This window comes from Mus caroli, unplaced genomic scaffold, assembly GCF_978045245.1.
Source record: "Mus caroli unplaced genomic scaffold, Mus_caroli_1 scaffold_18, whole genome shotgun sequence".
Lineage (NCBI taxonomy): Eukaryota > Metazoa > Chordata > Mammalia > Rodentia > Muridae > Mus > Mus caroli.
In genome coordinates, this window is record NW_028227273.1 from 54,100,567 (window position 1) to 54,122,279 (window position 21,713).

At 38.5% G+C, this 21,713-nt stretch overlaps 1 protein-coding gene across 1 annotated transcript; it reads right to left on the bottom strand.

The window, feature by feature from the left end:
* Positions 1–17,095: 17,095 nt before the first annotated feature.
* Positions 17,096–21,367, bottom strand: LOC110288105 (exocrine gland-secreted peptide 1-like). The gene is made up of 3 exons (XM_021154547.1): positions 21,316–21,367; positions 19,685–19,761; positions 17,096–17,446 (listed from the first exon to the last, which is right to left on the bottom strand). Exons 1-3 carry the CDS (start codon positions 21,365–21,367, stop codon positions 17,096–17,098), a joined length of 480 nt encoding a protein of 159 aa, XP_021010206.1.
* Between the last annotated feature and the right edge of the window lie 346 nt (positions 21,368–21,713).

Sequence of the window (21,713 nt, forward strand, 5' to 3'; positions counted from 1 at the left end):
TTGTGACAGTGTTGTTGAAGACACCTCAGAATTAGGACATAGGATTCAGATAATTCAAGTAGGAACAAACCTGAAAGCCTTCCTATAGTATAGCTTTCAGGGTTCCAGAAAACCCTGTACAAGCTTCTAAGGGAGGTTAAGCAACCAAGAGTGCTCCACTGTTATAATAGCACAAATAATTATCAGGAGGGCAAAATGTCCAAAAATGTCCCATGATGTTCACTCACATGTTGGTGGTGACCAAGAGATGTCTATTTGGACTTAAGACTCTCTTAACAAGAGGGAAATCATGCCTGTTCTTAGAAACTTCTACAACTTCCCAGGACTATTGTGATTGGCAGGCTAAGATAATAGCCTGTATCTTGTTGCTACCCCTGAAACCAGAATGAAGTTCTTACAGAATGGCCTTTCAAGAATGAGACCATGGAACTCTGTGTGAGGAGTTATTTAGATAATCAATATGGAAAGTTTTGAAGCCATCCAAGGACATAGTTAATTCAAATCACAAATGGTTTTAATCTTTAGGAGGAAAATTATTCCGTTTGGCTTGTCTAAAATAACAGTGTTGCTATATAAACAAGGAAGAATATGATGACTGCCAGGAATACACAGTTTGATAGTTTTGAATTTGATTTCCTTCTGTACTGTGAAAAACACCAAACTACCTCCTCATCTCTATTATTTTTGAGCCAGAGAGATCAAACTAAAGGAACATATAAAATATCTCTGCATGGTGATTTACAATATGCTATCTTTTATGAATCTTAAATATACTATAAGGTTTGAGGTAAAGGAAGATGTTTGGTGTTAAAATTGAATGTACAAAATAGTCAATTGTATGGATTCTTCATTTACATTTCCAAATCTTAGTTTGTGTTCACCAATAACATTAAATAATCAACTGAGATTAACTGAACTCATACATGTAAAATAGTTTCATTGACTAATACAAGTGGTTTTGTTTAATTTGTAAGCCTTTGATTGAGCCTGTTTTGTGTGTTATTACTTCACCACTTCCAATAATGCTTTAGTAGTGATTATGAGTTTAATATGTGTCTTAGTCAGGGTTTCTATTCCTCCACAAACATCATGACCAAGAAGCAAGTTGGGGAGGAAAGGGTTTATTCAGCTTACACTTCCATACTGCTGTTCATCACCAAAGGAAGTCAGGACTGGAACTCAAGCAGGTCAGAAAATAGGAGCTGATGCAGAGGCCATGGAGGAATGTTCTTTACTGGCTTGCCTCCCCTGGCTTGCTCAGCCTACTCTCTTATAGAACCCAAGACTACCAGCCCAGGGATGGTCCCACCCACAAGGGGCCTTTCCCCCTTGATCACTGTCTTAGTCAGGGTTTCTATTCCTGCACAAACATCATGACCAAGAAGCAAGTTGGGGAGGAAAGGGTTTATTCGGCTTACACTTCCATGCTGCTGTTCATCACCAAAGGAAGTCAGGACTGGAACTCAAACAGGTCAGGGAGCAGGAGCTGATGCAGAGGCCATGGAGGGATGTTCTTTACTGGCTTGCCTCCCCTGGCTTGCTCAGCCTACTCTCTTATAGAACCCAAGACTACCAGCCCAGGGATGGTCCCACCCACAAGGGGCCTTTCCCCCTTGATCACTAATTGAGAAAATGCCTTACAGTTGGATCTCATGGAGGCATTTCCTCAACTGAAGCTCCTTTCTCTGTGATAACTCCAGCTGTGTCAAGTTGACACACAAAACCAGCCAGTACAATTGACCCCTTGTCAACTTGACACACAAACACATCACTAGTAAGCCTCAACCCTTACATTCTTATTCATCCCCAAGATTTAAATAACTTTAAAGGTCCCACAGTCTTTACATATTCTTAAAATTTCAATCTCTTTAAAATATAAATCTCTTTTAAAATCCAAAGTCTTTTTACAATTACAAGTCTCTTAACTGTGGGCTCCACTAAAACAGTTTCTTCCTTCAAGAGGGAAAATATCAGGGCACAGTCACAATCAAAGCAAAAATCAATCTCCAACAGTCCAACATCTGGGATCCAACTCACGATCTTCTGGGCTCCTCCAAGGGCTTGGGTCACTTCTCCAGCCATGCCCTTTGTAGCACACACGTCGTCCTCTGGGCTCCAGATGCCTGTACTCCACTGCTGCTGCTGCTCTTGGTGGTCATCTCGTGGTACTGGCATCTCCAAAACACTGCGTGACCCCTTCAGTCCTGGGCCTTCAATTACAACTGGGGCTGCACCTTCACCAATGGCCTTCCATGGCCTCTCACAGTGCCGAGCCTGAGCTGCTGTGTGACCCCTTCATGCCTTCAAAACCAGTACCACCTGGGTGACCCTTACACATTACCAAGTCCCACTGCAGAAGGAGTACAACCTTGCCTATCTCTGGAACACAGCCTCTTTGTGCTTTCAGAAAACACTTCCCAGAAGATGTCACCTCAACGATGCTGGTCTCTTCTTAATCACCGCTAATTTCTTAGCTCCAGCTAACCAGCATCAATAGTCCCAGTAATGCAAAGTTTTTGCTTTAGTAGTTCTGGTATCTTGTTAATCACAGCTGATTCTTCAGCCCCAGCTAACCAGAACTATAAAATCTTCACAATAAAAACAGCAATGGCCCTGAAAAGAGTCTTTAATTTTCCCTCTGAAATTTCACAAACCAGACCTCCATCTTCTGCACTGTTCTCAACATTATCTTCCAAGCTCCTACACAACATCTGACAGAGCTCTTAACAACGAATGGATCTTCAAGCCCAAAGTTCCAAAGTCCTTCCACAGTCCTCCCCAAAACATGGTCAGGTTGTCACAGGAATACCCCACTCTGCTGGTACCAATTTGTCTTAGTCAGGGTTTCTATTCCTGCACAAACATCATGACCAAGAAGCAAGTTGGGGAGGAAAGGGTTTATTCGGCTTACACTTCCATGCTGCTGTTCATCACCAAAGGAAGTCAGGACTGGAACTCAAACAGGTCAGGGAGCAGGAGCTGATGCAGAGGCCATGGAGGGATGTTCTTTACTGGCTTGCCTCCCCTGGCTTGCTCAGCCTACTCTCTTATAGAACCCAAGACTACCAGCCCAGGGATGGTCCCACCCACAAGGGGCCTTTCCCCCTTGATCACTAATTGAGAAAATGCCTTACAGTTGGATCTCATGGAGGCATTTCCTCAACTGAAGCTCCTTTCTCTGTGATAACTCCAGCTGTGTCAAGTTGACACACAAAACCAGCCAGTACAATCACTAATTGAGAAAATGCCTTACAGTTGGATCTCATGGAGGCATTTCCTCAACTGAAGCTCCTTTCTCTGTGATAACTCCAGCTGTGTCAAGTTGACACAAAAATAGCCAGTACAATTGACCCCTTGTCAACTTGACACACAAACACATCACTAGTAAGCCTCAACCCTTACATTCTTATTCATCCCCAAGATCTAAATAACTTTAAAAGTCCCACAGTCTTTACATATTCTTAAAATTTCAGTCTCTTTAAAATATCCATCTCTTTTAAAATCCAAAGTCTTTCTACAATTAAAAGTCTCTTAACTGTGGGCTCCACTAAAACAGTTTCTTCCTTCAAGAGGGAAAATATCAGGGCACAGTCACAATCAAAGCAAAAATCAATCTCCAACCGTCCAACGTCTGGGATCCAACTCACGATCTTCTGGGCTCCTCCAAGGGCTTCGGTCACTTCTCCAGCCATGCCCTTTGTAGCACACACGTCGTCCTCTGGGCTCCAGATGCCTGTACTCCACTGCTGCTGCTGCTCTTGGTGGTCATCTCGTGGTACTGGCATCTCCAAAACACTGCATGACCCCTTCAGTCCTGGGCCTTCAATTACAACTGGGACTGCACCTTCACCAATGGCCTTCCATGGCCTCTCACAGTGCCGAGCCTGAGCTGCTGTGTGACCCCTTCATGCCTTCAAAACCAGTACCACCTGGGTGACCCTTACACATTACCAAGTCCCACTGCAGAAGGAGTACAACCTTGCCTATCTCTGGAACACAGCCTCTTTGTGCTTTCAGAAAACACTTCCCAGAAGATGTCACCTCAACGATGCTGGTCTCTTCTTAATCACCGCTAATTTCTTAGCTCCAGCTAACCAGCATCAATAGTCCCAGTAATGCAAAGTTTTTGCTTTAGTAGTTCTGGTATCTTGTTAATCACAGCTGATTCTTCAGCCCCAGCTAACAAGAACTACAAAATCTTCACAATCAAAACAGCAATGGCCCTGAAAAGAGTCTTTAATTTTCCCTCTGAAATTTCACAAACCAGACCTCCATCTTCTGCACTGTTCTCAACATTATCTTCCAAGCTCCTACACAACATCTGACAGAGCTCTTAACAATGAATAGATCTTCAAACCCAAAGTTCCAAAGTCCTTCCACAGTCCTCCCCAAAACATGGTCAGGTTGTCACAGGAATACCCCACTCTGCTGGTACCAATTTGTCTTAGTCAGGGTTTCTATTCCTCCACAAACATCATGACCAAGAAGCAAGTTGGGGAGGAAAGGGTTTATTCAGCTTACACTTCCATACTGCTGTTCATCACCAAAGGAAGTCAGGACTGGAACTCAAGCAGGTCAGAAAACAGGAGCTGATGCAGAGGCCATGGAGGAATGTTCTTTACTGGCTTGCCTCCCCTGGCTTGCTCAGCCTACTCTCTTATAGAACCCAAGACTACCAGCCCAGGGATGGTCCCACCCACAAGGGGCCTTTCCCCCTTGATCACTAATTGAGAAAATGCCTTACAGTTGGATCTCATGGAGGCATTTCCTCAACTGAAGCTCCTTTCTCTGTGATAACTCCAGCTGTGTCAAGTTGACACAAAAATAGCCAGTACAATATGAAAAATAATCTTTTTTAACACAATGATTTTATTAAGATATATCCAGTTGAATGTAAAGCATCATTTTGTGTGTGTGTGTACTATGAATTTACTTGGAATAATTTGTTTATGGGAGTATTATGCCATGAACAATATATATATATTTGTATTTTGACTATACCAGAATGGATTCTGGTAAACTGGTTTTATTGGCAACAGTGCCCAGCTGTTTCAAGTTTAAACATAGGTGATTTCTTTGTTATAGTTTATGTTGCTTTGAGAAACATGATGAAAAAAAAAAAGAAAGAAAACTAGGGAGGAGATAATGTATTTTATTTTATTTTTTACTTTCCTACTGCTATGCATCTCTGAATGTTGTCAATACAAAACCCCACACAATGTAGGAACTTGGAGGAAGGATCTGAAGTCAAAGCAATGTAGAAATGATGCTGACTGGCTTGTATCCCTTGACTTTTCAGCCTGTTCTCTTATAGATCTCAGGAAGACTACACAATGGATGGAACTAGCCACCTCTGCTAGGCCCTTTCCCATCAGTAACTAATGAGAAGATAATTATTCACAGTGGTATCTTTTGGAAACATTTTTAGGTTCCTTATTTTCAGAAAACTCTAGTTTGTGTGGCACATTGAAGATGTTAGGGGATCCCTGGTGAAAAGAAGGCTTTTAATCCAAGTTTAATTACTAACCTAGCTTCTGTACATGACATTAAAAAAATCCCACAGCATTTCTTTCCATCTTGTATTAATGCTACACATGTAGGTTAAACAATGGCTACAAAAAGGTTAAAGAGATAAGATGCTCAAGAAAGCTGATGTCCCTATGAATGATATTTGATTTAGATGACAATACAGTGTCACTCTGATGTTTATTATTAGGTATTATTTGATGTACTCCACTGAAGAGCTAAGTCACAAGGACAATGTCTGAAGTTGGCCTCCAGATTGCATCAGGGTCAGGGAGAAGAAGTTGGAGCAGTTGTTAAGATGTGTGGCATTTGTGCATGTAGACAAGTGCTTGGGAAATAGTTGGCAATACAATTAGGCATTAGCACCAGTGGGTATTATGAAACTGGATGTAATCCCTTGGATAGTTAGAAGATCTTTGTCTCTTGGTATGCTAATGAATATACTAGGTATTTAGATGTTGATTGGTGGGGACATGGCCTTGCAGTGCAATATATTCTTTCCTTAAAGTGTACATGGTAGGCCTCAATCTGGTTCTGTTGGGTCTGGTGTGTTAATAAATTCTCAGTCTTAGATTTACACAATATTTTCATGTGCACATATAACCTCAATCTTCATTGATACATTTATTTCATGATACGTTTCATCTTTAAACAAAAAGGTTTTTTTTAATCTGTTGTTTTTCAGGTACACAGTAAGATTCATGATCATTTTTCTTTGTATTTTAATTCTTCATGAAGTTTAGTATTTTTAACATGGTCAGAAACAATAAAAACATATCCACTTTCTTCACTACTATTCATAGTAAGAAAAAAGTCTTAGAATTGTGTGGCAAAAACCTGAAAGGCGTACAAATAGGAAGAGAGAAGTTTAGATGATGCCTACATGCAGATGTTACTGTCTAGAGAAGAGACCATAAAACTCTACATGGGACTCTTAAAGTTGGTAACTATTTTTACCAAGTTGGTTGAAAAAAATATTAACCCCTTCAAGAAGATGGCCTATATACTTTAGACAAATAATGAGGAATACAGTTTCATTTAACCTAGCCACAAAAGAAAGTGCAAAGGAATCTAACCAGGTAAATGAAAGTCAACTCTCAGGAAAACTCCCAGACACGGAAAAATGATTTTGAATTCAGTAGATGAGGCAAATACTTCTCCTTCTCATTGAATGGAAATATTGTTTTTATGCATATGGTTATTCTAGCAAATACAATACACAGCCTCAATACAAATAAAATCATGCACCATATCCTGTCTTCACAAACATATATCTAACTAAACACGTTATCATAAAAGCTAAAGGACAGCCAAAAGCAACCATGAACAAAATCACCATTACAGAGAATATAAATCTCCAAATCTCATTTGAATGTATACAACAGAACCATAATCTGATATTGCTAGAAAAATAGTCTTATACATCAATGAAATAAAATTTAATACTGAGATATAAGTCCACACAACTACAGCTCTTTGAATTTTGAGGCAATAACCACAGGTATATATTTAAGAAAAGACAACATGTTTAAAATGGTACTAGGCCTATAGGCCATCTACTAATGAAAATTCAAACTTTGAGTTTATCATTCATTTTGTATAAAATTGTGACACAATGGTCAAAGCCTTCAACGTGACCCTCTTGATACTCTTAAATTGCAAAAATCAAAGGGAAAAATAAATGTAAATTATAAAAAAGTGTTTTTTTTAATAAGGCTTCAATAGTACAAGAAATGAGGTCAAAAGTAGACAAATAGATGTTATAAATCTACAATGATCCTTACAGTACAGTGAGCTCTTAATGAACTAAAGGGATAGTCCACAGAATGGGATAAAATATTTCCTAGGTATTTGTCCAATAGAGAATTAGAGTCTAGATTTAACAAAGAACACAATAAACAAAACATCAATAACAAATACACTATGTCCAGTGTAGAATCTTCTTCTTGCAGATCAAGATGTGGAACTGTCAGCTCTTCCAGCACCATGTCTGCTTGAATGTATCTGTGATTCCTGCCATGATGAAAATGGACTAAACCTCTGAAAGTATAAGAGAGTCCAAATCAAATATTTTCCTTTATAAGCATTGCCTTGGTTATGGTTTCTTTTCACAGTAATGAAAATTCAATGTAAGACACGAGCTATAGAAAAATGGAGGTTAAACCAGGCATTAAAAACTCAAATAGGGATTGGTGCAGGAAATAATTTCCTCAAGAGAATATCCATGGCTCAGTCGCTGAGACCAACCATTTATCAATGAGACCTTATGAACCTGCAAATCTTCTGTGAACCTAAAGACATTGTCAAAACAACCCCATATTTCCTTTCAGGAATCCAATAACATGTGGCCAGTGGCAGCTACATTCTCTTTGTAATTATTTTGTATGGACTAATTATACTATTTGCCAAGTGCATTATCATGCTTGTCTTAGTCAGAGTTTCTATTCCTGCACAAACATCATGACCAAGAAGCAAGTTGGGGAGGAAATGGTTTATTCGGCTTACGTTTCCACATTGCTTTTCATCACCAAAGGAAGTCAGGACTGGAACTCAAACAGGTCAGGAAGCAGGAGGTGATGTAGAGGCCATGGAAGGATGTTGTTTACTGGCTTGCTTCCCCTGGCTTGCTCAGCCTGCTCTCTTATAGAACCAAGACTACCAGCCCATAGATGGTCCCACCCACAAGGGGCCTTTCCCCCTTGATCATTATTTGAGAAAATGTCTTAGAGTTGGATCTCATGGAGGCATTTCCTCAACTGAAGGTGCTTTCTCTGTGATAACTCCAGCTGTGTCAAGTTGACACACAAAACCAGCCAGTACAGTCCTTTTTCTTTGTTGTTGCCTTAAAATATTTTTTCTCTCTTCCGGTCCGGTCAGCACATTAGTAGCTAGGGCGTGGAGTTTGCTGACACCCGCCAACTTCCCACAAGACTCGCCATGAGATATTAATACCTCTCCTGATGGGAACACAGCATCTGCTCAATTCAATCGCACGGGACCTGAGACTGCATTAATTAGGGAAGCACAACACCCGGCCTGATCAGGGGCACAAGTCCCTTCCAGTCCATGCCAGCATAGGGGTAACTTGGGTGTGGAGTCTGGGGACACCCGTAAGATATACACAGGAACCTACATGGGATCTTAAGACCTCTGTGAGTGGATCACAACTTTGGCCAGGAGGCAGCTTCGAATGCCAGATATCTGGGCACCTTCCCTGCAAGAGGAGAGCCTACCTGCAGAGAGTACTCTGAACACTGAAACTCAGGAGAGAGATAGACTCCCATGTCTGCTGATAGAGGCTAACATAAACACCTGAGGAACAAAATATAACCAGAGACAACTATAACAGCTAGCTTCAGAGATTACCAGATGGCGAAAGGCAAATGTAAGAATCCTACTAACAGAAATGAAGACCACTCACCATCATCAGAACAAAGCACTCCCACCCCACCTAGTCCTGGGCACACCAACACATCCAAAAAGCTAGACCCGGATTTAAAAGCATATCTCATGATGATGGTAGAGGACATCAACAAGGACTTTAATAACTCACTTAAAGAAATACAGGAGAACACAGCTAAATAGGTAGAAGAACTTAAAGAGGAAGCAAAAAAATCCCTTAAAGTATTGCAATAAAACACGACCAAACAGGTGATGGAATTGAATAAAACCATCCAAGACCTAAAATGGGAAGTAGAAACTATAAAGGAAACCCAAAGTGAGGCAATGCTTGAGATAGAAAACTAGGAAAGAAATCTGGAACTATAGATGCAAGCATCAGCAACAGAATACAAGGGATGGAAGAGAGAATCTCAGGTGCAGAAGATTCCATAGAGAACATCGGCACAACAATCAAAGAAAATACAAAATGCGAAAAGATCCTAACTCAAAACGTCCAGGAAATCCAGGACACAATGAGAAGACCAAACCTATGGGTAATAGGAGTAGATGAGAATGAAGATTTTCAACTAAAAGGGCCAGCAAATATCTTCAACAAAATTATAGAAGAAAACTTCTCAAACCTAAAGAAAGAAAAAGGCCCATGATCATACAAGAAGCCTACAGAACTCCAAATGAATTGGAACAGAAAAGAAATTCCTCCCAACACATAATAATCAGAACAACAAATGCACTAAATAAAGGTAGATTATTAAAAGAAGTATGGGCAAAAGGTCAAGTAACATATAAAGGCAAGCCTATCAGAATTACACCAGACTTTTCACCAGAGACTATGAAAGCCAGAAGATCCTGGACAGATGATATACAGACTCTAAGAGAACACTAATGCCAGCCCAGGCTACTATACGCAGCCAAACTTTCAATTACCATAGATGGAGAAACCAAAGCTTTCCACGACAAAACCAAATTCACACATTATCTGTCCACGAATCCAGCCCTTCAAAGGATAATAACAGAAAAAAAATAAACAAGAATACAAGGACAGAAAACATGCCCTAGAAAAAGTAAGAAAGTTATCCCTCAACAAACCAAAAAGACGACAGGCACAAAAGAAGAATGTCAACTCTAAAAACAAAAATAATAGGAAGCAACAATTACTTTTCCTTAATATCTCTTAATATCAATGGACTCAATTCCTCAATAAAAAGACATAGACTAACAGACTGGCTACATAAACAGGACCCAATATTGTACTGCTTATAGGAAACCCATCTCAGGAAAAAAGAGAGACACTACCTCAGTGTGAAAGGCTGGAAAACAATTTTCCAAGCAAATTGTCTGAAGAAACAAGCTGAAGTAGCCATTCTAATATCGAATAAAATTAACTTCCAACCCAAAGTTATCAAAGAAGACAAGGAGGGATTCTTCATACCCATCCAAATCCTCCAAGAGTAACTCTCAATTCTGAATATCCATGCTCCAAACGCAAGGGCCGTCACATTCATTATAGAAACTTTATTAAAGCTCAAAACACACATTGCACCTCACTAAAGGGCACAGGGACAGCATCCTAATTAACAAAATCAGAAATGAAAAGGGAGACATAACAACAAACCCTGAAGAAATCCAAAACACCATCAGATCCTTCTACAAAAGGCTATACTCAACAAAACTGGAAAACCTGGATGATATGAACTAATTTCTAGACAGATACCAGGTACCAAAGTTAAACCAGGATCAAGTTAACAATCTAAACAGTCCCATATACCCTAAAGAAATAGGAGCAGTCATTAATAGTCTCCCAACCAAAAAAAGTCCAGGACCAGATGGGTTTAGTGCAGAGTTCTATCAGATCTTCAAAGATCTAATTCCAGTTTTGCACAAACTATTCCACAAAATAGAAGAAGGTACTCTACCCAACTCATTCTATGAAGCCACAATTACTCTGATCCCTAAAACACAGAAAGATCAAACAAAGATAGAGGACTTCAGACCAATTTCCCTTATGAATATCGATGCAAAAATCTTCAATAAAGTTCTCGATCAGGAATTCAAGGCCCATACTTAACCATGAAAAAAGCAATCTACAGCAAACCAGTAGCCAACATCAAAGTAAATGGTGAGAAGTTAGAAGCAATCCAACTAAAATCAGGGACTAGACAAGGCTGCCCACTTTCTCCCTATCAATTCAACATTGTACTTGAAGTCCTAGCCAGAGCAATTCGACAAGAAAAGGAAATCAAGGAGATACAAATTGGAAAAGAAGTCAAAATATCATGTTTTGTAGAAGATATGATAGTATATGTATAAGTGACCTCAAAAATTCCCCCAGAGAACTCGTAAACCTGATAAACAGCTTCAGTGAAGTAGTTGGATATAAAATTAACTCAAAAAAGTCAATAGCCTTTCTCTACACAAAGAATAAACAGGCTGAGAAAGAAAATACGGAAACAACACCCTTCTCAATAGTCACAAATAACATAAAATACCTTGACCTGACTCTAACTAAGGAAGTGAAAGATCATTATGATAATAACTTCAAGTCTCTGGAGAAAGAAATTAAAGAAGATCTCAGAAGATGAAAAGATCTCCCATGCTCATGGATTGGCAGGATCAACATTGTAAAAATGGCTATCTTGACAAAAGCCATCTACAGATTCAATGCAATCCCCATCAAAATTCTAACTGAATTCTTCAACGAATTAGAAAGAAAAATCTGTCAATTCATCTGGAATAATAAATAGCCTAGGACAGCAAAAACTATTCTCAAGGATAAAAGAACCTCTGGTGGAATAACTATGCCTGACATAAGGCTTTACTACAGAGCAATTGTGATAAAAACGGCAAGGTACTGGTATAACGACAGAAAAGTAGACCAATGAAATAGAATTGAAGACCCAGAAATGAACCCACACACCTATGGTCACTTGATCTTCCATAAGGGAGCTAAAATCATCCAGTGGAAAAAAGACAGCATTTTCAACAAATGGTGCTGGCACAACTGGTGGTTATTATGTAGAAGAATGCGAACTGATCCATTCCTATCTCCTTGTACTAAGGTCAAATGTAAGTGTTTCAAGGATCTCCACATAAAACCAGAGACACTGAAACTTTTAGAGGAGAAAGTGGGGAAAAGCCTTGAAGATATTGGGGAAAAATTCCTGAATAGAACAGCAATGGCTTGTGCTGTGAGATCGAGAATTGACAAATGGGACCTCATGAAACTGCAAAGCTTCTGTAAGGCAAAAGACACCGTCAATAAGATAAAATGGCCACCAACAGATTGGGAAAGGATCTTTACCTATCCTAAATTAGACTGAGGACTTATATCCAATATATATAAAGAACTCAAGAAGGAGGACTCCAGAAAATCAAATAACCCCATTAAAATATGGGGCTCAGAGCCAAACAAAGAATTCTCACCCAAGGAATACAGAATGGCTCAGAAGCACCTGAAAAAATGTTCAGGATCCTTAATCATCAGGGAAATGCAAATTGAAACAACCCTGAGGTTCCACCTCACACCAGTCAGATGGCTAAGATCAAAAATTTAGGTGACAGCAGATGCTGGCAAGGATGTGGAGAAAGAGGAACACTCCTCCATTATTGGTGGGATTGCAAGCTTATACAACCACTCTGGAAATCAGTCTGGAGGTTCCTTAGAAAATTGAACATGTTAGTACCGGAGGATCCCGCAATACCTCTCCTGGGCATATATCCAGAAAATGGTCCAACTAGTAAGAAAGAAACATGCTCCACTATGTTCATAGCAGCCTTATTTATTTATTTATTTATTTATTTATTTATTTATTTATTTATTTATTTTGGTTTTTCTAGACAGGGTTTCTCTGTATAGCTCTGGCTGTCCTGGAACTCACTTTGTAGACCAGGCTGGCCTCGAACTCAGAAATCCGCCTGCCTCTGCCTCCCAAGTGCTGGGATTAAAGGCGTGCGCCACCACGCCCGGCTTAGCAGCCTTATTTATAATAGCCAGAAGCTGGAAAGAACCTAGATGCCCCTCAACAGAGGAATGGATATAAAAAATATGATAAATTTACACACTGGAATACTACTCAGCTATTAAAAAGAATGAATTTATGAAATTCCTAGTTAAATGGTTGGACATGGAGGGCATTATCCTGAGTGAGGTAACCCAATCACAAAAGAGCTCAAATGATATGTACTCACTGATAAGTGGATATTAGCCCAGAAACTTAGAATACCCAAGATATAATTTACAATTTGCAAAACACATGAAACTTAAGAAGAACGAAGTCCAATGTGTGGACACTTTGCCCCTTCTTAGAATTGGGAACAAAATACCCATGGAAGGAGTTACAGAGACAAAATTTGGAGCTGAGACAAAAGGATGGACCATCTAGAGACTGCCATATCCAGGGATCCATCCCATAATCAGACTCCAAACGATGACACCATTGCATACACTAGCAAGATTATGCTTATAGGACCCTGATATAGCTGTCTCTTGTGAGACTAATCCGGGGCCTAGCAAACACAGAAGTGGATGCTCACCGTCAGCTATTGGATGGATCACAGGGCACCCAATGTAGGAGCTAGAGAAAATACCCAAGGAGCTAAAGGGATCTGCAACCCTATAAGTGGAACAACATTATGAACGAACCAGTAACCCGGAGCTCTTGAATTAGCTGCATATGCATCAAAAGATGGCCTAGTCAATCATCACTGGAAAGAGAGGCCCATTGGGTGTGCAAACTTTATATGCCCAGTACAGGGGAACACCTGGGCCAATAAGTTGAAGTGGGTGTATACATGGGTCGGGTGGAAGGTATGGGGAACTTTTGGGATAGCATTGAAAATGTAAATAATGAAAATACCTAATTAAAAAAGAGAAAAAAAATTAAAGATTAGAAGAGAAAATATTATAACACACAGTAGTAAAACAGAGGTATGTTAAGAGAAAAAAAAAAAAGAAAAGCAAATTATCCATTATGCTTTGTTAATGATGATGAAATCATTTAGTTTTTAATTTATAATCTGTATGTATGTATATGTGCATATATATAATATATATTTAGTATATATCTATAGTGTATATATTTTTATATATTAGTATATATATTTAGTAAATATTTATATATATGTGTGTGTGTACATATACACACACACATATATAGTAACTTAATTTTTTGGTGCTGGAGGTTAAACCAATGACCTTTCACAGACTAGACAGTTTTGAAATTCTGATATATGCCCAATGTATGTCTTAATTATTACTTTATTGTAAATAGAAGAACCACTGATTGGGAGCTATACAAAAGAGTTTTGACACGGGATTAGATTTTAAGACTATTTCCTTGTAAAGCTGACTTTAAAAGCAATTATATCTGAGGGTCTTTCCATATAAATAAAGGAAAAAAATGTTGACTCTCCAAAAAAAATATTTTTTCTATCTTCACACCTGAGTACTGTATCTACATCCCCTTAGACTGCCCCTATTTCCAATCTCTTTCTTCATATTCATAGCCTCTTCTTCTTTATTGGATGTGCAATGTACAAAGACCACATAGTATTGATTCTATGAACTTGAGTCCATGGATGACCACATGAAAGTGCATAACCTCAGCAGGATCTCCTCTTTGGGGTACACTGATTCTCTCTCAGTAGGCGTCTACCACATCATCTTTTCTCTGGGTGATGATTGACACCTCCATTATTTCATGTCAACAGTAGGGACTTATTTGGGCAAGAGGTAAATAATTGGAATGAAGCTTCTCTACATTGAGCCCAAATAGAGATGTATTATTTTGTCTAAAGTACTTTTGGGCTTTTGTCCTAGTTAAAAAAAATGACAAATACTCCTTTGCTACCCAATTCAATTCAACATAAAAACTATAAACACAATGATGACAAATGAAACCAGTGGTTTAAAATTCTACATAAGTAGAGGCTTTAACAGGGAGTTTATACTACAATAGATAAGGATATATTTTCAAGTGAGAAAACTGATGTAGTTCATGCCCCGAGAGAAGACAGAGATATTACAGAGCTTCTGTAACAAAGTGCTTCAGATTAGCCTGCTGCTAATGAATTGGTAAATTGTGAGGATGAGCTGCATTTAAGTAAAAGGTGACAGTTTTTCCTTCTGAATGGAATGTAAGATAAACTTTAGAATGAGACTTATCTCCTATGTAATATATTTCTATTGAAAAACTTTTATTGCTCCATAGGTATTTGAAGACATATTCAAAATTTTTATTTAATTTCATGATTCATTTTTTCTTAATATGTGTATTTCTATGTTAAGAATTTAAAAAATGCATATGAAGTTACAATTTACAGTAGACAATTAAATCCAGGGTTCATAGTTTTATCCTGGACATTAAATGCTTGGTAGCTGATATTCTGCTTGGCCAATTAGAACAACCTCAATCAAATTTTAAAAATCAAAACATCATGGCCAATTACTGCCTAAGAGCTGGACACAAGATACAGACAATAACAAATCCAAATGACAAGGTTTTACCATCTAAAGCTCTATGGGAAGCAGTTCTATCTATGAATCTTACACATGCTTTGAGTTCTTCCTGTGAAAAAAGTATCAATGAGCTAGTCATTCTCTGAGGAGACTTTCACAATTTATCTTTTTTCCTTTCTTTCTTTCTTTCTTTCTTTCTTTCTTTCTTTCTTTCTTTCTTTCTTTCTTTCTCTCTCTCTCTCTCTCTCTCTCTCTCTCTCTCTCTCTCTCTCTCTCTCTCTCTCTCTCTCTCTCTCTTTCTTTCTTTCTTTCTTTTTTCTTTTTTTGGCTTTCCAAGAAAGGGTTTCCTTATACAGCCCTGGCTGTCACGGTACTCACTTTGTAGACCAGGCTGGCCTCAAACTCAAAATCTGCCTGCCTCTGTGTCCCAAGTGCTTGAATTAAAGGCATTGGCCACCACGTCCAATTCACAATTTCACAGAACTTCTCCTTTTTTTGAAGAATTATTCATTTTTATCTATATGAATATTCCGTAGCTCTCTTCAGACACATCAGGTCCCATTGCAGATGGTTATGAGCCATCATGTGGTTTCTGAGTCACCTCACCATATTGATGTTCAACTTCTTTAATAGGTGTGCACATCAAAGACTTACTGCAAGTATTATCCTACTACACCTTCCAGAGAAGTTGGTGATGGTGGTGGAGCAGCCATTTGAAATATAAATGTGAAGGGTGTTCTATTTAAAGTTTCTTCAAGAAAAAGTTGTTTGGTATTCCCTTATCTATTTAAGAGCTTAACTGACTTGACTGTATAGGAACACCCAGATCAGCCTTACTCTTCTTTTCCATATGGACCTCTATTTGCATGAACATGGACTGCACAAGACTGGTCATGTCAGCCTTCAGTCATAGATGAAGGAGGTTTGTCTAAGACAAAGGCTATCTCTAAGGAGCCATTGGCAAAGGATAGCTGTTGAGGGAGGAGAAGTCATTGTCTTCAGTGGTTTAGCACTTGGTGACTTTCCTTGGTTCCAAGCATCACTAAATATATAGGAGCATGTATGTATTCCTGGTTAAACTTAATGAACTTCCAACAAACAAACAAACAAACAAACAAACAAACAAACAAACAAACATCTTGAAGCAGGAGAGTGACTTATTGGGAAGAGAGTATGTAGTTTATAGGAGATAGACAGAAATAAAAGAGTCTGAGACAGAAGTGTGATCTACATGTACCATATAATTTAATGAAATTATCCAAAAAAAGATAAAGAGAAAAAGCATGATACTTAAGATTTTATAATTACAAAGCTAAATAATTGGAAGCATAAAACATTTCCATTCACATTTGCTCAGACTACAGCGTAAAAGAGTTATTGGCTCATGATGAATTTACCCTGAATCTTGCCACAAAATTACATGTACATTTAAGGACAGAAAGGTTAGGCTATTAGTATTGAAGAGATGTGAATATCCAGCTGCCTGCTCAGAGCACTTTTGGCTCTCTCTGGCCACCTTTAGTATTTAACTTTACAGAGTACATACTGGTATTTTGTGTTTATTGACAGTCTACATTTTCCTTGTATTTGTGTGGTTAACTAAATAGAACGTAGGACTTGAAAGAAAGCCTAGGAAAAGGCACAGCAGTTCTGACACTAGGAGCCTTCTACTTAATCTTATTTGGAAGACAGCACACTTGTCACTAAGTTAAATTATTCTTCTGAAGAGTAGAAGACTAGCCTTAAATAATTGCTTTTTCGGTGCTTAACTCTTGTCTCTTGAAGCCTATGGGACATAATTGTGAAATTTACTGTGTCCACTTGTTGCTTCTGAGCACCACATTTGCTCAGTGCAGCCAAGAATTTAGTGAGATTTAGCCAAGACTTGTTTTGGTTACCATTGGCCAGGTCTTCAAACAAAGTTTGTTCTTGATTGATGGCACAGAGCATCCTCTCAAAGTCCTCTTGGATGTTTGGTTCTATTTGGGAGTCAACTGTGACAGCCTTGGGATTTTTCTGGTGCTCAGCAGATATGGTGGATTCTTTTCGAGTCTGTGGCAGAATCTGAAGTAGAGTGATTTGTTAATAACAGGTTTATTGTAAGAAACACAAGACCTACCCAAGAATTTTATTTTATTTTGTTCTGTTTTTAAATCTGTGCTCATAGAACCCAAGTAAGAAATGGCAATTGTCTACTTTATGGCTACTCCTGTCTTCTGCTTTATGGTCTAGTAATGGAGACCATTATTGTATGTTTGAACAAATAGATTTTAGAAACAAATTCGTGGAAAAAATACATATGATATACATTTTATCTAAGCCTAGGTTATCATACCCACAGAATACCCTCTACTCAATTAAATTCTAAAAAATATTCATTTCAAAATTCAGCTCAAAAATGAATTCTCTGAGAGAAGATAGTAATACTATAGTTTCTATCCTGTTTTGTATGTAAAAATTCTTCTGAATAGATGTATTTTTGATTGAGTTTCAGTGGAGCTTTTGTTAGAAGAGCAGAAATTGTGGAAAGTATTGATAATATTATATAATGTGTAACATCTTACTATTTCCTTTTAAGGGCAGGTTGGAAGCTGGCCAAGTTCCCCTACAAGGAATCAGCATGTGATGGAGAGGTAGAAAAAATAGTAGTCCAGAGCAGGAAATGAGTTAGGGAGAGAGATGGACTTGGAGATGTGATATGATTACAGGTGACAGAGAGACTGAGGTCTACATGCTGTCATTGCTGAATAGGGTCAGCAAGATGGATCCACAGGATGGTATAGAGCAGCATGGATCTCATGCAGTCAGTGACTCAGTCCCAGAACCTGCCTCCCAGTTTTGAAATTCCCCTGGATTTGAGCAAAGAGGAAAGTTTCACTCTCTGGATTGGATGACCTCAAAGGACCACTGTGGTTCAAGATGCCACTCAGGTCCATACTGTTTTCAGTGATCCATGCTTCTTCCCTAGACCTCAATTAAGTTTGAGATTCATGTGAAGGTTTGCTTTCTGTCTAGCTACCTTATATTTCAGTAATGTGTCATGCTTTGCTGCATAGTAGAGCCATAATGATTTAGTGGCACATGTAACCATCTTAATCCCTGTTGAGGCTGGTGAACTGTTCTCCTTTGGGTGCCATTTTTGGGTCAGAGGTCGTGATATGGCCAAGGACCATATTTATGTCTGCAGTCTGTCTGTTTTACCACCAAATCCCATGTGGATTCCTCTGGTCAAGGTTGCTGCCTGAAGAGACATTAATGCTTGTGGGAGATTTGGTCTACCACTCAATAGCCCAGAGCAGTAAGGTACAGGCAGAAGTACAGGTAAGGATGATCTGGTTCCTCACTGCTAACGCAAGTTCACAATTCTCTATAACTAATGGCTTCTGGATGGAATGTTGGGAGAGAAAGACTCATCTTCCATTGGGGTGCTGTCACTAGAAATATGGCCATGCTCCAGTGAATACTATACTACAAGAACCTTTTTATCTCTTGCATCTTTTTTTTCATTCTTTCCTTTCCTTATTTTTTCCTTTCCTTTTCTTTTCTTTTTTCTTTTCTTTCTTTCCTTCTTTCTTTTCTAACTTTCTTCCTTTCTTCCCTCCTTCCTGCCTGTCTCATTCACTGGTTTTGGGTGGTAGATCAAGAGAAAACGGAGCATACATAGGCAGACTGGTAGTTGAGTGTGATTTGGTTATGATGTGAGATTACCAAATGATTGTCAATCAATTATTAAAAGCAGAAAGCATAATAAAAATGTTCATTATGAATGAACAAATTGTGAGCAATCTGGATTGGGAACCACGTGCATGATACAGAGGAATGAGGAGTTATCTCTTGAGATTGAGGCCAACTTCACATGCTACACAGATTAGCAGAGATTACATTCTGACCTGTATTTGGGATAAGATACTTTGTTCATTGCTAGATTCTTCTGCTTCTGTAACATATTTCCCTGTGATATAACTGCAAGCTTTATATCTGAACTCACTATTAATGCTGTACTCACTGACATGGATCTGAATCCCCTTAATGTGCATATTTGAGAGCTAGTAAGTATCATATATTTTTAGGAAATCCCCCTCTTCAAGTGTACACTTTCCACATGTCAATAGTGGCTACTGTACCTGCCATAGTTGGAGACTTTAACCTTAGATTCTATCACCATTTCTCTGTTAAGTTCTCCAAGAACCCAATGAAAATTCTGTATTCCACCATACCATCAGGATTTCTGTATTCTTGTTTATTATACTATTTTACAAAATTGCCAGGTAGATCTGAGAAAATTATTCATGTAACACTCACCCTTCCTTCAGTGAGCATGGAGGGTAACAGCAGAATTATGAAGAAAAATATCACTGGTAAAGAAGCCATGGCTGAAACTGAACAGAGAAAAATCCTTGGTTGAATTAAGCTGTGCAGGGGACACAGAGGTGAGCAACACATTGACAGAATATAAGCAAAAGCAACTCTGGCTAACAAATTCATTAACAAAATAAGGAGGATTTGCATCATGGGCACTGCTGTTGTTTTATTGTGCCAGCCATGCTTGTAATTCGCAGGATATTTAAACAAAAGAGTCCACTGATATACTTGAAAAGTACTTGCAAAGTTTAGAAGATTCCTAGCTTCTTTCTACAGAGGTCTATTTGTCTGTCCTCAAAGACACATACGGGGATAAGAACCTAGTTTCAATTTACCATATTTATTTTGCTATTCCCTTTGAATAACACATTGGAAGTGCATGTTTTGAAGAGCAATTCAAGTTATATCAAATCAATTCCCTTTTTTTCTTCCAGAAGAATTACCAACACAATGAATTATATATCTACTCTATTTAATCTCACACAAACCATCTTCTGTTAGATGGGCTGTTTCATATTTTCTTGTAATTTGAATCAACCTCTGCTTATTGCATACAATTTCTTGTCATAGGAGTTATGAAGTCCTACGTTCCTTAAGTGCTGCTAATGGTCACCTAGTGTGATATGCAGTCACTTTCTTTCTGGAACTCATATAAAATGAGTACACTGTATAGTAAAGGTGTGCCGTCTTATTTTGTATATCATGTAAACATTCAGAATCCTCAAAATCTTTTTTATAAGCATATAATTGCTTCATATTTTTAACTGGCTAGATGATAATGGTGTCATGATTAGCAAAGATCTAGTACATTTTTTTTTTTTTTTTTTTTTTTTTTTTTTTTTTTTTTTTTTTTGCTTTTCGAGACAGGGTTTCTCTGTGTAGCCCTGGCTGTCCTGGAGCTCACTTTGTAGACCAGGCTGGCCTCGAACTCAGAAATCCGCCTGCCTCTGCCTCCCGAGTGCTGGGATTAAAGGCGTGCGCCACCACGCCCGGCTACATTTTTAAAATTTAAACACCATTTCCCCTCAATTTTCTCTCTTCGAGCACTCCCTCATATACTGTAATGTTCTCTGTCAAATGCACTGCCTGGTTTTCATTGCAATTTAAAACTAAAATTTTAGTCAAAATGTTCCTGCATAGTTCTGTAATTTTTTTTCTGTCTTCCCTCATGGCCACTATCATTGTTCAGAATCTAGAAAACATTCCTGTTCACCATGGATTTTCACACTCTGCACATAATGTCTAGAGTGACAGTCATTTTTTCTTTTTTGTGAAGTGTTAATAACAATTTTTCTTTCCCCATGATACCTACTTAATTTAGGGATGAATGTTTAGACAAAATTTAGACTCCTAATCATGGGCAAATGAGGGAATGCATTTGAATTGTGCCAAAAGCAATTGAATTTTCTTTCATTCAGAGTGATATGTTACTCTGTAGTACACATCATTTGACCAGTTTCATTTTATGAGATTGAGTAGCCCTTCAATTTTTCTGCTGTATATTTCAAAGACTGAGTCTCTAATAGCTAATAGGCCTTGTAATCTTAACCTTGTAATTACTGTTATCTTACCATGGAACTTGCTTTTTTGATCCATAGTCTTAGCAGGAGATTCTTGTTCCATATGTTCAGTTCAGGTCAGCTTCTGCTGCAAGCCCTCTGCTTCTCTTGTTCTTAGTGACTCCTCCTTTAAATGGGTACAGTGTGGGTATTTGGTGTATTGAGACCGGAGGTATTTGTGCTTCATTGGCTGATGTTCTCTGAAAAGTGATTTGAACACTCTAAACAGATTCTCTTGGGTTCTGATGCTTGCTTATCAGAATAGATAACAAGGTGACATGGAACAGCAGTCCTGTGTAATTTTCCAACGCTGGCTTGGTGGTTCAATAATCCGTTATTTTGTCTTTGCACTTACATATTTTTCTTTACTTTTGTATTTTTAAGGTTAGAAATGAGGAGACAAGATTCAT

What these genes read in the sequence shown, in the direction of transcription:
- LOC110288105 (XM_021154547.1), bottom strand. Translation starts at nt 21,367, where the DNA reads ATGGAACAAGAATCTCCTGCTAAGACTATGGATCAAAAAAGCAAGTTC. An exon ending in TCAAAAAAGCAAGTTCCATG is followed by an intron (nt 19,762 to 21,315) that starts GTAAGATAACAG and finishes TTCTCTGTTCAG; the next exon opens with TTTCAGCCATGGCTTCTTTA. An exon ending in CCATGCTCACTGAAGGAAGG is followed by an intron (nt 17,447 to 19,684) that starts GTGAGTGTTACA and finishes ACTCTACTTCAG; the next exon opens with ATTCTGCCACAGACTCGAAA.